The sequence below is a fragment of the Carettochelys insculpta genome, chromosome 22 (assembly GCF_033958435.1).
Source record: "Carettochelys insculpta isolate YL-2023 chromosome 22, ASM3395843v1, whole genome shotgun sequence".
Classification (NCBI taxonomy): Eukaryota; Metazoa; Chordata; order Testudines; family Carettochelyidae; genus Carettochelys; species Carettochelys insculpta.
Window position 1 is genome coordinate 15,021,006 of NC_134158.1, and position 13,914 is coordinate 15,034,919.

Here is a 13,914-nt window from a genome sequence, read left to right on the forward strand (position 1 = left end):
CGCCCAGCGCCCCCTGCTCAGCCCCTGCCCTGCTCCCTGCCGCCCAGCGCCCCTTGCTCAGCACCTGCCCTGCTCCCTGCTGCCCAGCGCCCCCTGCTCAGCACCTGCCCTGCTCCCTGCCGCCCAGTGCCCCTTGCTCAGCCCCCACCCATTGCTCCCGAGAACCCCCTCCTACTGCCCTGGGGCATTAGTGTTTGTTAAGGTGAGGCCATTCTGTACTTTGGTGAGGGTTGAGATGTGGGGGGCAGGTATGTGGGGGTGCCCCTGAGCTAACAGTGGCTGGGGGAGGGGACCTCACAAAGACCCATTTGCTCTGGGGCCCGCAGGGAGAGGATTCTTGCAAAGAGAAGGGCCACTTGGGTGATGGCAGATGTGGAGCACAATGGGGTGGTATTTAGGCCATTCAGACTGGTTTCCCGAAGCTCACAGCCAGGAGTCCTGGGATCTTTCTCCAGCTCTGTGAGGAGAGTCGAGTCTAGAGGTTAGAGCCGGCGGAGAGGAGCCAGGACTCCTGCATTCGCTCCCTAGGTCTGGCAGGGGAGTGATGTCTAGTGGTTAGACTAGGCGGGAGCCAGGACTCCTGGGTTCTCTTCTGGGCTCAGGGAGGGGCAGGACACGTTGTCATCTCTCTCCCTTCTCTCAGCCCAGCCCCGTGTGGGGGAGGGGATTTTCTTTGCTCCTCCTTCCTCGAGCTGCTCGGGCCTTGTTTCTCCAGCCCCAGACACACACTCCAGCCGGGGTCTCCCCAGACAGTAAGGGGCGCCCCTCCCCCATCTTGCCAGACAGGCCCCCAAATACTCTCGGCCCCCACCCCCCACCCCGGCAGCCATGAACATCTTCCGATTCCTGGGGGATATTTCCCACCTCTTGGCGATTATCATCCTGCTAATGAAGATTTGGAAGTCGAGGTCCTGTGCGGGTAAGGAGGGCCCCCCTTTTCCCTCCTCTGCACCCCCAAACCACCCCTCCGGCAGTCCTCTGGGAAACTGCCCCGACGCTCTTGGGGGGAGGTCCCCGCTGGCTCAGACCGGCCTTTCTCCCGAAGCATTGTGGTTCTCCGCGTCCCATGTCATAGAGGGAAATTATTGGGGTGCGTGAGCCCCCCAGGCGCACCCCTTTGTCACTGGGCATGTCCCCGGCGGTTCCTAAGGTCCCTAGTCCGCCCCTCAGGTCTGCTGTCTGCCAATTATTTTGGGAGGAAGGAACGACAAAACGGGGGGATCTGCTTGATTCGGGGCGGGGGGGCTGGTCCGTGAAGGTGGCTCTGGGAGCTAATGTGCGCCCTAAATTACCTGGAGGAAGGGGTGTATAAGTAAACGGGGGGCCTTACCCGGCCAATGGACCCCCGCCCTCGGTGAGCTAGGCCTTGAAATCGACTTGTTTGGAGAACCAGAGGGGACGGAGGTGAGTTGCGGAGCTAACTAAAACGAACGCTGGGGAGCGGCCAGGCCTCGGGAACCGGGCTGGGCCCTTTGCTTTGTGGGGTTCGGTTGGGGCCCGTGTATTTTTGAAGGGAGGTGCGACTAGCCTGGGCTGGGGTTTGGGGGCTGCTCTGTGGGGTGCGGGGGGGCTTAGGGGACGAGCTGGCTGTGGGGGACGTTTGGGAGGTTAGGTCCCCTGCTGTGCAGGGTGTTGTGGGTGTCCGAAGCCCTAGTAAGCGGGTCACCACACACGCGGCTTTGGGAGCGTTTCATGGCTTGATCTGTGGGGAAGGGGAGGAAAGGGGTGATAGTGCGGGTTAGTGTTTTTGTCATTGCATACATGGCTTTCCCCGCTCCCCAGCCTGTGCTGCGAACTTCTGTGTGGGGCATGGCCCCCCAGCACGCGCACGGCTGGGGACTTACTCAGAGGCCTGGTCTGCATTGGGCAGCCCCGGGCTGGAGTTGGCAGCTTCCCCGGGCTGCAGAGCGATCCGCAGGCAGGGAAGGTGGGAAAGGCCTTGGACACAGTAGGCCCGGTGCACCTTCCTCCCCATCCACAGTCCCTCTCCTAGCCCAGCCCCGGGCTCACCTCCCTCCCAGCGTTGCCGGTGTCCCTCACTCCTGACCCACCGCCTCCTGCTGTCCCCGTGATGCCCACTACATATCTTATGTCTCTTGGGCAGGGATCTCTGGGAAAAGCCAGATTCTCTTTGCTGTCGTGTTCACCACCCGCTACCTGGACCTGGTCACCAACTTCATCTCCCTCTACAACACCTCTATGAAGGTAATGCTGTTCCCAGGGGCTCCCTGGCCCCTCCCCTCTCTCCAGTCCCCAGATCCCCTCAGGGGCTGCTGCCCTCCCTTGCATTTCAGTTGCATGCTTCATTCTTTGTCACCCCTGCCCTGAAACGTTGCGTAGAGCTGTCCTGTGTGTTTTCACCAATCCTGCACTCCCCAGCCCGAGAAGCTGCATGTCTGAGTTGGGGAGGGGTTCCCATATAACTAGCTACTGCATCTCAGCACTGGATCCCTACGTAACCAGGTCCTGCACCCCATCTTAGAGGGCTGCATCTGTGTTACTAGCCCCTGTGCCCCACTATACAGTGAGGGGGTCCTTGTATAGTCATCCAACTCACCCCATCCCACAGTGGCTGTGTCTCAGCAGTGAATCGGGGGTCCCTGTATAACAAGCCCCCATGTCCCACTCCAGAGCAGCTGCATTTCATCATCAGGCAAGGGACTCTTGTATAACCAGCCACTGCACCCCATCTCAGGGGCCGTGTCCCAGTGTCAGAAAAAGGGTTTCCTCACAAGCAGCCTCCATGCTCCACCCCAGAGGGGCTGGGTCTCTGTGCAGGATGATGGGTCCCTGTCTGCACTATGGGTAAGCTGGCAGCCCAAGTCATTGTGTCTTTGGCTGGGGGATGCCTTTAGCTGGGTTTGCACAATGCCTAGCACAGGCTCATCTATGTGGCTGCTTCCCCAGTGCCTGTGATAACTGATGGGGGAGGATTGGGCTGCCACCTAGCACCACCTGTGTCTCCAGGTCGTGTACATTGCCTGCTCCTATGCCACAGTGTGGCTGATCTACAGCAAGTTCAAAGCCACGTACGATGGGAATCATGATACCTTCCGGGTGGAGTTCCTAGTGGTGCCCACGGCTGTGCTGGCCTTCCTGGTGAACCATGACTTCACTCCGCTGGAGGTAACAATGGCCCCACTCTCCTCTGGGGGCACCACCAGGCCTTTTGGGTGGGACTTGGTTAGGCTGGGAGTGGACAGGCAGGAAAGGTGGCTCGTTGCCTAGAGCCTGGTGTGTTGGGATCCTGCAGACTCTGGAACAATTCTCACCATTTTCTCCCTGTCACTTTGTGGGTCCTAAGATCCTCTGGACGTTTTCCATCTACCTGGAATCGGTGGCCATCCTGCCACAGCTGTTCATGGTGAGCAAGACAGGGGAGGCAGAAACCATTACCAGCCACTATCTCTTTGCTCTTGGCATCTACCGCACCCTCTACCTCTTCAACTGGATCTGGCGCTACCACCAGGAGGGCTTTTTTGACCTGATTGCCATTGTGGCTGGGCTGGTGCAGACCATCCTCTACTGCGACTTCTTCTACCTCTACATCACAAAAGGTGCGTGCCAGAGATTAGGGACAATGGCCTATTGGATAGTCACAGAGAGAGGTAGCTGTGTTAGTCTGTGTCTTCACAAAACAAAAAAGCTGTCCTGTAGCACTGTTAAAGACTAACAAAATTTATTAGGTGATGAACTTTCATCTGTCCCATGAAAGCTCATCACCTAATAAATTATTTTGTTAGTCTTTAACAGTGCTACAGGACAGCTTTTTTGTTTTGTGAAGGGTCTAATGGGTTAGAGCAGGAGGGACTGTGAGCCAGGACTGCTGGGTTCTGTCCTTGCTTTCGGAGGGCAGAGAATTATAGTGGTTACAGGTGGATGGCTCAGAGACAGAACCCACGGGCTCTGTCACTGATTCACTGTATGTTCTGACATGAAAACACATCACATCCCTTTGCTGTATCCCAGTTAGCACTTTTGGTAACTCAGCTGTGCTCCCACCCATCTCCTGTGATGAGGCGCTGGGGCCGAATGACCTACATAGCGGGAGGTGGGGGGTTTGTATGACAGACCTGGCATGGTTGTTAAAAGCCCTATGGGGCTTTACTGGGGAAGTCAAGTTGGCAAGTCCCTGCACAGGGTGATTTTATCCCATGACCCTGGTGCCTCTGCTGCATCAGCCTGCCACACCAGCCAGCTCTGTCAAATGCTGCTGCTTACTGTTAGAAATCACAGTCCACCCAAGGAAGAGACTGGATTTTGTCAGAGTGACCAGATGTTCCTAGGTCTATGGAAGCTGAGCATGTTCAGCCCGTCTGAGAATCAGGCCCTTATTTGAATTGGTATTTGGTTGTTTCTGTTTTCGTTTATCATACTTTTTTTAATGTGGCTCTGAGCTGCTAAATAGCTGCCATGTCCCAACCCCAGAGATGCTGAATAATGGCTTCTTGTAGAAGCAGGTGCTGTGCCTCACCCCAGAAGTAGCTGCATTTCCCATCAGGGTCAGCAAGTCATTTGTGAACAGCTATCTCATCTTGCCCTAGAAGGGACTGCCTATCAGTGGTGGGTGAAGGTGTAAAATGCTGTGAGATCAGTGGCCTAAGAAATGATGAAATTCTTCCTCCCACAGTTCTAAAGGGGAAGAAGCTGAGTTTGCCAGCATAGTGGCATCCTGCTCCCACTGCCCTCCATCAGCCCATAGGAGGAAGCCTGTTCACATGCAGACTACAGACATGTACCGTTTCAGACTCTTTTTGGTTTTTGACCAACTGAACCAGCCACAAGACACGCTGAGCTCTCCTGTATTTACTGCCACCTGGAAATGTTAGCACTCGAGCAAAGGACTGCAGGGATTTGGTAGGAAACAGCTGACATCTTTTTTGGCAGAGATGGATTTCTGGGTTTGAGTTTGAAAAACCCAACCCCATTTCTCCTTTTCTCTTCTTTTTCTCCCTCTTCCCTTATTTTTATAAATAGCTGAGGACATTTTAAATGAGCGTCTCTCTTCCCTCTTGGCTGATTCCCTGGTTGAGTAGCTGGACAAGTTCACCAAAGTTTTTGGTGCCTTCAGTGTGATTTTTGTCAGTGTCTGCTCAGATGGAGGCCAGGTTTTTTCAGGTGCTCTTGTTTGAGGTGTGGGGTGGGAGCATTGTTTCACACCACAGGGGGGAGGCATTTAAATAGCCTCTAGTTCCTTTTGAGAAAAATCCATTTTTTTTCATTTTGAGGTGGGAATTGATTCTGTCTCTCAATTTTTTTTATTGGCAAAGAGGGTGTGACACACTAAACTCTGTAAATTTCCTTGTTTTGTACATAATTGATGGTTAATTGCTTGTTCACTTTAAATAAACAGAAAAAAAACAAATTTCTTTTTTTAATAAAAAAACAACATAGTGCCTTTTTGGGGGGAAAATTTTTCAATAAAAGAGAATCCTGCTTTGTTTTCCTGTTTTGTGTGTGGTCGGTTACCTCTTTGTCCTCCCTCTGTTCCTTTGGCACCTTTGATTGGATACAGGGCTTTCCATCACTTCCTGTCCTAAGTGTGCTATTGCTGTGTGCCATTTAGTGTTTTCTATTAGAACTTACTTTCTTTTCCACTGAAATGTGGGTTTAATTAAGTACAGGGGGGATAGGTCCATCATTGGTATTAGCTAAGATGGTTAGGGGCACAACACTATGTATGCAGCAACTTGAAAGCTCTGATTGTCAGGATGCGAGATGAGAAGACAAGTCTGCATATCTTCAAAATAGTCCTCTGCTGTACACTCCCCCTGAAGTTCTGGTATTGGCCAATGTCAAAGACAGGGTACTAGGCTAGATTGGACCATTGGTCTCACCAGCTATGGCAGTTCAAATGGACACGCTGCTGCTGGTAGTTTGGGTATCTCAATAGTTCGAGTCTCCTCTCTGGCTGGGCTTCTCAGATGATCTTCATTTCCCATGATGAACCACTTCCCTTCAGCAAGTGGAGAGATGGTCAGGCATCATGAGAGATGGATGACACCAATCAGAGAGCCTGGCTTGTGGAGCAGATGGTACCCAAACTGCAGCAGCCTATTTGAACTGAAATATTTCAGTTTTTGATGTAATATTTCCTGCTGAAAAATGGAAATCGTCTGTGGCAACAAAAACCATTTTCTGCCCAGCTCTAATTCTGAACTCTTTGGGGATCACGTATTTCTGCTCATCCCACACAAGGTAACTCCTGTTTCAAGGATTTCAAATAAATTGACAGCCCATGTGCCACATTCAGATGATGCAAAATCTGTTTTACCTATGTTTTTTAAAAGTAAGTTTCCAGCCTTCCTGGTTATGAAGAAAATCTTCCCCTTGAGAACTGAGGTTAAACCAGAGCAGTGCTGCCTACTTCAGTTTGTAGGCAGCCTGAAACTAAAGCTTGGAGACATGTGACCTCCTTGTCCTGCATCTCTTGACATATTGATTCCAATGCTGCTTTATTGTCAGTGTAACTGTTGTTGCTAGACCTTTTAGCAGGGGGTGATGGTACAGAGAAGAAAATGCAGCAGGAAGAACAGCAGAGCCACAATGACAAGGAAGGAGCAGGGAGGAAGAGGGCAGAAATACCATGGCTCTCTGTGGGGTTGGGTATGTCTTGCTCATTTTAATGTCACCAACTGTGACAGAACAGTAACTAATTTAGACACATTCTATCCTCCACCTTTGCAAATCTCCAGTTGGCATCAGCAGTGTGGCAGGGGAATGGAGCCGTGGATTTAGGGTGGTAACTAAACATGGAATTTGTCCGTTTGCACCCAATGAGTTTGACAACTGTGGTTGCTTGCTTTCGTCTCACACTCCTCTGTGTCTCGAGTCTCCCTCCCTCTTGTCTTATGATTAGAATTAAGCCACTCAGGTTCTGGTTGAGAAAGCAAAACCCTCTCTTTATTTACTGCAGGGGAATAAAATAGATATCTAATTGTCATTCAGGAAAGTGAGACGGTTTCCTATGGGAGTCTGTGGGAAGGGGGCGGAGCCATCAGTGGGGCCGTGATACTCCATGCTGTTGGGAATGGAGGTGGTGGTGACAGAAGAGAGTGTGGTCAGGGCCACAGCACCTTCGTCCAAGGACTTTTTGTAGGGAACAGGGGGCTCAGTCCACAGGCCCCTCAGGGCTCGGTAGCCCAGGTACACCTGCAAGGCAGAGACAGGGAGACCTATCACACGTGTAATTCTTAGTCTGAGCGTCTCCCTTTATTTACTCTTAGGGTTTGGCCTTACTGCAGGTTAGCTACATTCAAATTGCAACACAAATACCAGCTGTGTCTGTAGTGGTGCACGTGTGGTGCTAGGACCTCGGGAGATACATCTGGTGGTTCCGAGCACTGCATTAAACTAAGCTGCTCTCTATTCTTTCCAAGTATATTACAAGGCAACTTGTTTGTCCTTTCTGAGCACAAGGGGGAACTGGGGAATGGAGCTAGCCTGCCTCCACACTGCAAAGGGGTCATGTTAGAAGCTGATGACCTGGGCTTCTTAGAGTTTTAGACTATGCCCCGTTTGGCCAAGTGTTCTACCCCAAACTCAGGAGGTACTGCATGTGCATGGGACTTAAATTAGGGGAAGCACTCAGACTAACTTTTCAGTGAACAAGCCCTCGGAATGACTTCAAGGACTAGTTCCCCTGGTGGTGTAAATCCATCTAGCTCTATTATTTTGCTGGAATGACACCTGATTTACTCCAGCTAAGGATCTGGCCCTCAGTATGTAAACCAATAAGCACTTCCTGAAGAAGGCTCCCCCTTCCTTCTGGTATCAGGAGCTCCCACTTCCTGATCTGGAGTAACTCCACCTATGCACAGCAAAATCCTGAATCACTTATTTGGTGCCTGAGCATGAGTGAGTTAGAAGTTCAGTAACAGATTTTGGGAGAAGGCTCCTCCTGACAGCAAAACAGACAGGCAGCAATGAGGAGAGTATGAGTCACCTGTTTGCAGATGGTCTAAGGACCTGATCCCAAGAGGTGCTCAGTAGCTGCTGCTCCCCTTAAGGACAAAGGCATCACACTTCCTTTTTGGCACCTCTCAAAATGGGTGAATGAGGGTGGACTGGTAAAACATGAAGGGATGAAAACAAGAAAGCAGTCCACTAGTACTTTAAAGACTAACAAAATAATTTATTAGGTGATGAGCTTTCATGGGACAGACCCATTTCTTCAGAAATGGGTCTGTCCCATGAAAGCTCATCACCTAATAAATTATTTTGTTAGTCTTTAAAGTGCTACTGGCCTGTTTTTTTTGTTTAGATAGTATATAGACTAGCACGGCTATCTCTCTGTTACTATTCAACATGAAGGGGATGGTGTCAGTATGAAATAAACCTAGGACTCCTCTGTCAGTTCAGCATGGGAAGTCTGTCAACTAGTGGGGTAAACACATATCTTGATAGGAAAAAAGCCAGGAGCTCTCCGTAGTTCTCCGCCTCAATTTCTCCATATATTGGCTTACCTTCAGGGTGTGTTAAAAGGATTAATTGCTTTGAAAATAAGTGCTGTGCCCATGTTAAGTGATCAGAAGGAAGGGTCCCCTATTGCAGGTAAAAGGAACTAGAAGGGGATCCCAATAGCTACCCCTATGCCAATTTCATTCTTAAATTAGTGCCATTTCCCAGAAAGAGCCAATTCTGTCTCAGTTAAGAGGGGAAATCTCCTTTACTTCTTGCACAGTAGTGAAACTTTTCTTACAAGGCAGCACAGCAGGGGCTTTGCTATGATTGCTAGATCAATGGGGTGTATTCACTTTGGAAAGAACTGAAGCTGAGAAGGAGAAGTGAGAATTTCTTACCCAGCAGGGGATAGAGAAGAAAGCAAAGGCGATGCTGGCGCGGGCAGAGCTGCTTCCCAGCAGGTAATGGTGAGTGGACTTGTTCCATTGATTGGCCAGGAAACAGAAGCCAACGAACCATATGCATGACCAGATGACTGGAAAGACAGGGAGCAGGATTACAGGCAATGCAAACAGGTATAGGGGAATAACATAGGGAAGTTATGGTGAGGTCGAAATGGAGCTGTCAAAGGCCCTTGCAAAATCAAAGGGTGAGTGTTTTTCCCTTCATATTTGTCTGAGGCACACCTCCATGTGTGACTCACATAGCAAGGGCTGCATTTTAAAGAACAAGCAAGTGAAGAACGTGAAATGCTCCCAGCTGGTTATTATACTAACTGTGAATGGGAAACTCAATAACTTCTCCTACTTAGGGAATAAGCTGCTTGAGAGGTTGGGGTGTATTTTTATCTGTGAAGAACATCACTGGACAACTGATGGATGTAAGAGATCTTTTGTCTTTCTCTAAGACATTGGAAGGAGATGGAATACCAAACTAGAAGAATCTCTGGAGTCCCTTGGACTGGAATTCAGGAGACATGGGTTCAGTTCCTGGGTTAGTCAGTGGTATGGCACTTTACTGCCCAGTGCCAGTTTCCATGTCTGTGAAATGGGCATGATATTTACCTCCCTTAAAAAGCACTTTGAGATCTGATGAAAAGTGCTACTTAGGACTATTGGTATAATCCAGCACTGCTGACAAACTATGGGCACCTGCAAATTAGCACTGGATCATTTGCCTGACGGAGCCAGAGATACTGTACCTCTGCTCAGATCTGGTGGTGGAGGTACTTGCCTTAGACAGGGTGTTTTTCTGATTGAAAATGTCTCTGAAGGGGATATAATTCATAATTGATAGTTCAGCTGATGTAATACTGGCAAAGAGTGAAGAGAGACCAATGGGTCTGGTTCCATCCAGCTGGGAAGTAGAAAAGCAGACAAGATGTGTCAATGCCAAGGTTTTTTTGCCCAGTGGCTCTGGCCAAAGTGGAAAGGAATGAAAGTGCATGAGTGAAGAAGGGCTTGACAATGTGCTAAACTGTTGGTTACCAAAGCTACAGAGGAATGTTTGAATTTGAGAGAGTAATCACTTACTGGAGAAGGTCAGGTCCAGACTCAGGATGACAGATTTGACCTTGTGGCTAATGATGATGCTGTCATAAGCATCAGAGGCTAAGAAGAGTAAGGACTGCAAGAAAGCCAGGATGCCAGCTGTGATGGCATAGCTGCAGGCCACCCCATTGTCATTCAGCACACAACGCAGCTGGGAGGAAGCTGTCAGGTTCTGGTAGCCGTCAGTCACCAGGGATGAAAATATTATCAGTGAGAAGAGCTGGAAGGGCAAAGAGGAAAAGAGTTAACATGTACATAAGTAACAGAGGGGTAGCCATGTTAGTTTGTGTCCATAAAAACAACAAGAAGTCCTGTGGCACCTTATAGACTAACAGATTTATTGGAACCTAAACTTTCGTGGGCAAAGACCCACTTCATCCCATGCATCTGATGAAGTGGGTCTTTGCCTACAAAAGCTTATGCTCCAATAAATCTGTTAGATATGTAGATAGACATACCATGGGGATTGTCCAGGCCTGGGATAACTGGCGGTTAATATTATTGTCTTGCCAGCTCTTCTTTTGGGTTGAGCCAGTAACTATCTCTATTTCTTCAGCACCCATAACAATGAGACCCCAATCCTGAACTGTAAGAAGTCCTGTGGCACTTTAGAGACTAACAGATATTTTGGAGCATAAGCTTTCATGGGCAAATACCTGCTTTGTCAGAGGGTCTTGTTGTTGTTGAAGATAGAGACTAACATGGCTACCTCTCTGATACTTCAATCCTGAGCTGTTTGATTCTGTAATATACACAATGAAATGAGGAGCTGAGCACTCAAACTCCCTGGAGCAGGTAGTGTCTGTTTGTCCCGTTTGTACAGTGCCTAGTGCCATGGGAGTCCTGGTCTGTGGCTAGGTCTCCTAGGCACCACCACAATACAAATAATAAAATGCAACAAAAATTATTAAAATTTTAGGAAACCTGGTGTAGGAGAAAGTAAAAAAAAACCCAAAAACAACTAGGCATGTTTAGCATACTGAGAACAGCCTGTAAATACGATAAGGGCTGTTATAAAAAGGACTGTGAACAGTTGTTATCTACTAAAGGTAGGAAAGAAGTAATCGGCTTAATCTGCAGCAAGGGAGATTTAGGTTAGATATTAGGAAAATGTTCCAACTCTAAGGGAGGTTAAGCTCTGGAATTGGCTTCCAAAGGAGGCTGTGCAATCCCCATCATTACAGGTTTTTAAGAACAGATTATAGACTCATAAACTATAAGGCTAGAAGGGCCCATCATAATAATCTAGATTAGACAAACACCTGTCAGGGATGGTTTATGGTTATTTGGTCCTGCCTCAGTGCACATGGCTGGTCTAAGTCCCCTTCAAACCTGCATTTCTATGATTCTATGTCTTCAATTTACTTCAGTTGTTGCCAAGAATGCTCAATATGACAGATGACAGCACTGGGTTCTAATAAAAGATTATTTTTCAGTTTGGGCAGTGAAATCCTTGGACACTTTTTCTGTTTGTAGCTCTGGAATTGCTGGGGGTACCTGAACTCTGGCCTCCTACTGTGCTGTAACAATAAACAGGCTTTGCTCTCATGAAAGGATGCTCTTGGGGTTAGGGCAACAGTAGATCTGAGTTCAGTTCTAGGCTGTGTGTGACCTCATATCTGTGTCCCATTCTGTGAAAAGGGGTCTATTGTCCTGCTTATTGTCCATTTAAAGCAGCCCCTACTGAAAAAATTTACACTGTATTCTGGGGCCTCAACGCCAATAATAATGATTGCAAGATGTGGGCACTTGTTACAATATTTGCATCTCAGCCAGCAAGCAAAAAACGTGACTGTAGGAATCAGGTGCTAATCAATAAGCAGTGAAAGTACTTTTCATCAACCACTCTCAAAGCACTTTATGAATGAAATAAATATTATCTCCATTTCACAGATGGGGAAACCAAGACACTAAGCAGGGCAAGAACCCAGGATACCCAAGTTTGAGTCCCTTTTTACAAGGACAGGTCTAGCCTGATTTATGTGAAATATAAAGAGATTAGCTGCCTTGCCCAAATCTTGAAGTGAACCCTGAGGTTTAAAAACATTTATTACTTTAAGTTGTTTTATATTTTCAAGCTCCCTGGTCTCAAACAGAATTGGCGACACCAGGAGAGAGGTATGTACGCAGGCGTGTGTTGTATCCATCCATCTGTCCTGGGAATGGAAGACTTCAGTTTGCAAACTCTCCAGCACCCTTTATCTGAGTTTGTAAAGCACTGAATTCATTTGGATCAAATCCTACCTGGGACCTTTTGACCACTATTATCATATACATGTTCATAATTAATTATTAGGGCACATTTTGTCGAGGCTTGAGCCAGTGGTGATTGTAAGGCTAAGTCACCATCTTGGGCCTTGGATAATTTAGTGTGAAGACTTTTTCTCTTGGTGTCTCACCCCAGCTAGGATCCTAGCAATGGTCTGAGGCTTCCTCAGGAACTGGACAACGTTGTTCTCCAAGAGCTCCTGCAGAACTGAGGTAATTTTTCTCATCCTGCTATCTTCTCACCTGCCTTGGGGTGAAGATGGATCTTCAGGAAGGCAAGGAAACAGACAAGAGGTTAAAAGTGGTGATGGACAGCAAGGACAGGTGTGTTGTGTTCCCATTGCTAGATGATCTTTAGTTCCCTCAGTCACACAGAAGCAGGGCAAACAGCTGGATCCCCTCATTTTATTTTCAGCAGGATGCCCCTATTTAATGGCACAGAATACATATAAGACCAGCTCTCCCCTCTCCTACTTCTGGCTACCCCTACCTGGCTTCAGGAAATTTGGCAGGATGCCTTCTAGAGTACTTGGTTGGGGCAAGCATGGCATTCACTTTCTCCTCTTACCCTCCCAGTCCCAACCAGGTATCATGAGGCAGAGGGGAAAGATTTGATCCTGGTTCTGCTCTTTGATTCCTGACAGCCAAGTAACTGTGGTTGTGGTGGGGCTCACAGAGCTTTGCTCTGTGCTGACCCATCCCACCATCCTGATCCATGCCAGTGTTTGCCTGAGCCCAGTTTTGATGTCTGATCCTCCCCAGTCAGGGACCCACTTGTAGGTGAGTATCCAGTAATATGGTAAAGCTGATACACTCAGATTCCTGCCGTCCCTGACAATGGTGAGGATGCAGTTAGTGGGACCCTCTGGTGGAACTAATCTTGGTTCTTTCCTCTGGCCTTTCACACGGTTGTCATTCTTGACAGCTGCAGGCTTGCTGTGGCCCTGTCTGTGCCATCTGAGCCCTCCTACCCTGCTGCACCTATACATAGCAGGGTTGGTGTGATTGCCACCTGTCCTTTGACCTCAATGACATCACCTCAGCTCTGTGGTCTGACCTGTCCCTGACTGCACCAGAGTTAGCATGATCCCAGTATTGCCCACTACTATCCTCAGTCTCTTGGCTGCTATAGCTGGGATGAGACAATAGCCCTGCTTCTGACCTGCCACCTCCCAGGGTCTTCCTGATTGTGGTGGGGCTGGCATAACTCAGGCTCTGCTCTTTGACACCTCCCTGGCTCCTGTGGTATTAGCACCGCCCTGGGTGTGCCTCCTAATGTTTTTGGCATTGGCAGGATTGGTGTGACCCCAACCTTGCCTTCCCTCGGTACTCCCTGAAATTGGGGGGGAGTTGGCATGACACTGGCTGTGCCTCCCCTCAACTCTCCCTGATGTGGAGGGTTGGTGTGCCCCCAGCTGTGCCCCCTCAGCTCTCCCTGATGTGGGGGGTTGGCGTGCCCCCAGCTGTGCCCCCTCAGCTCTCCCTGATGTGGGGGGTTGGTGTGCCCCCAGCTGTGCCCCCTCAGCTCTCCCTGACGTGGGGAGTTGGTGTGCCCCCAGCTGTGCCCCCTCAGCGTTCCCTAGCAAAGGGAAGTTGCCACCCCCAGCAGTGGCTTCTCTACGGGAGCCAGGTACTGGGAGGCTCATGGCACGCAAGGAAAGTTGCTGCCTCACAGACCAAGCTCCCTCCTCAC

General features: G+C 49.1%; 2 protein-coding genes across 2 annotated transcripts; one reads left to right on the forward strand and one right to left on the reverse strand.

Annotated features, from left to right (window-relative positions):
* Window positions 1-790: 790 nt before the first annotated feature.
* Window positions 791-5,394, forward strand: KDELR1 (KDEL endoplasmic reticulum protein retention receptor 1). The gene is made up of 5 exons (XM_075016039.1): window positions 791-919; window positions 2,105-2,205; window positions 2,968-3,126; window positions 3,305-3,557; window positions 4,631-5,394. Exons 1-5 carry the CDS (start codon window positions 829-831, stop codon window positions 4,663-4,665), a joined length of 639 nt encoding a protein of 212 aa, XP_074872140.1. The 5' UTR covers window positions 791-828; the 3' UTR covers window positions 4,666-5,394.
* Window positions 5,395-6,933: 1,539 nt separating this feature from the next.
* SYNGR4 (synaptogyrin 4) lies at window positions 6,934-12,448 on the reverse strand. Its single transcript, XM_075016040.1, has 4 exons — window positions 12,353-12,448; window positions 9,936-10,173; window positions 8,802-8,938; window positions 6,934-7,152 (listed from the first exon to the last, which is right to left on the reverse strand). Exons 1-4 carry the CDS (start codon window positions 12,446-12,448, stop codon window positions 6,934-6,936), a joined length of 690 nt encoding a protein of 229 aa, XP_074872141.1.
* Window positions 12,449-13,914: the final 1,466 nt, after the last annotated feature.

Coding starts and splice junctions, on each gene's coding strand:
- SYNGR4 (XM_075016040.1), bottom strand. CDS start 12,448: ATGAGAAAAATTACCTCAGTTCTGCAGGAGCTCTTGGAGAACAACGTT. Junction 10,174..12,352: donor TTGCTAGGATCCTAGCTGGG/GTGAGACACCAA, acceptor TTGCCCTTCCAG/CTCTTCTCACTGATAATATT. Junction 7,153..8,801: donor TCTTCTCTATCCCCTGCTGG/GTAAGAAATTCT, acceptor TCTGCCTTGCAG/GTGTACCTGGGCTACCGAGC.
- KDELR1 (XM_075016039.1), top strand. CDS start 829: ATGAACATCTTCCGATTCCTGGGGGATATTTCCCACCTCTTGGCGATT. Junction 2,206..2,967: donor TCTACAACACCTCTATGAAG/GTAATGCTGTTC, acceptor CTGTGTCTCCAG/GTCGTGTACATTGCCTGCTC. Junction 3,558..4,630: donor CTACCTCTACATCACAAAAG/GTGCGTGCCAGA, acceptor TTCCTCCCACAG/TTCTAAAGGGGAAGAAGCTG.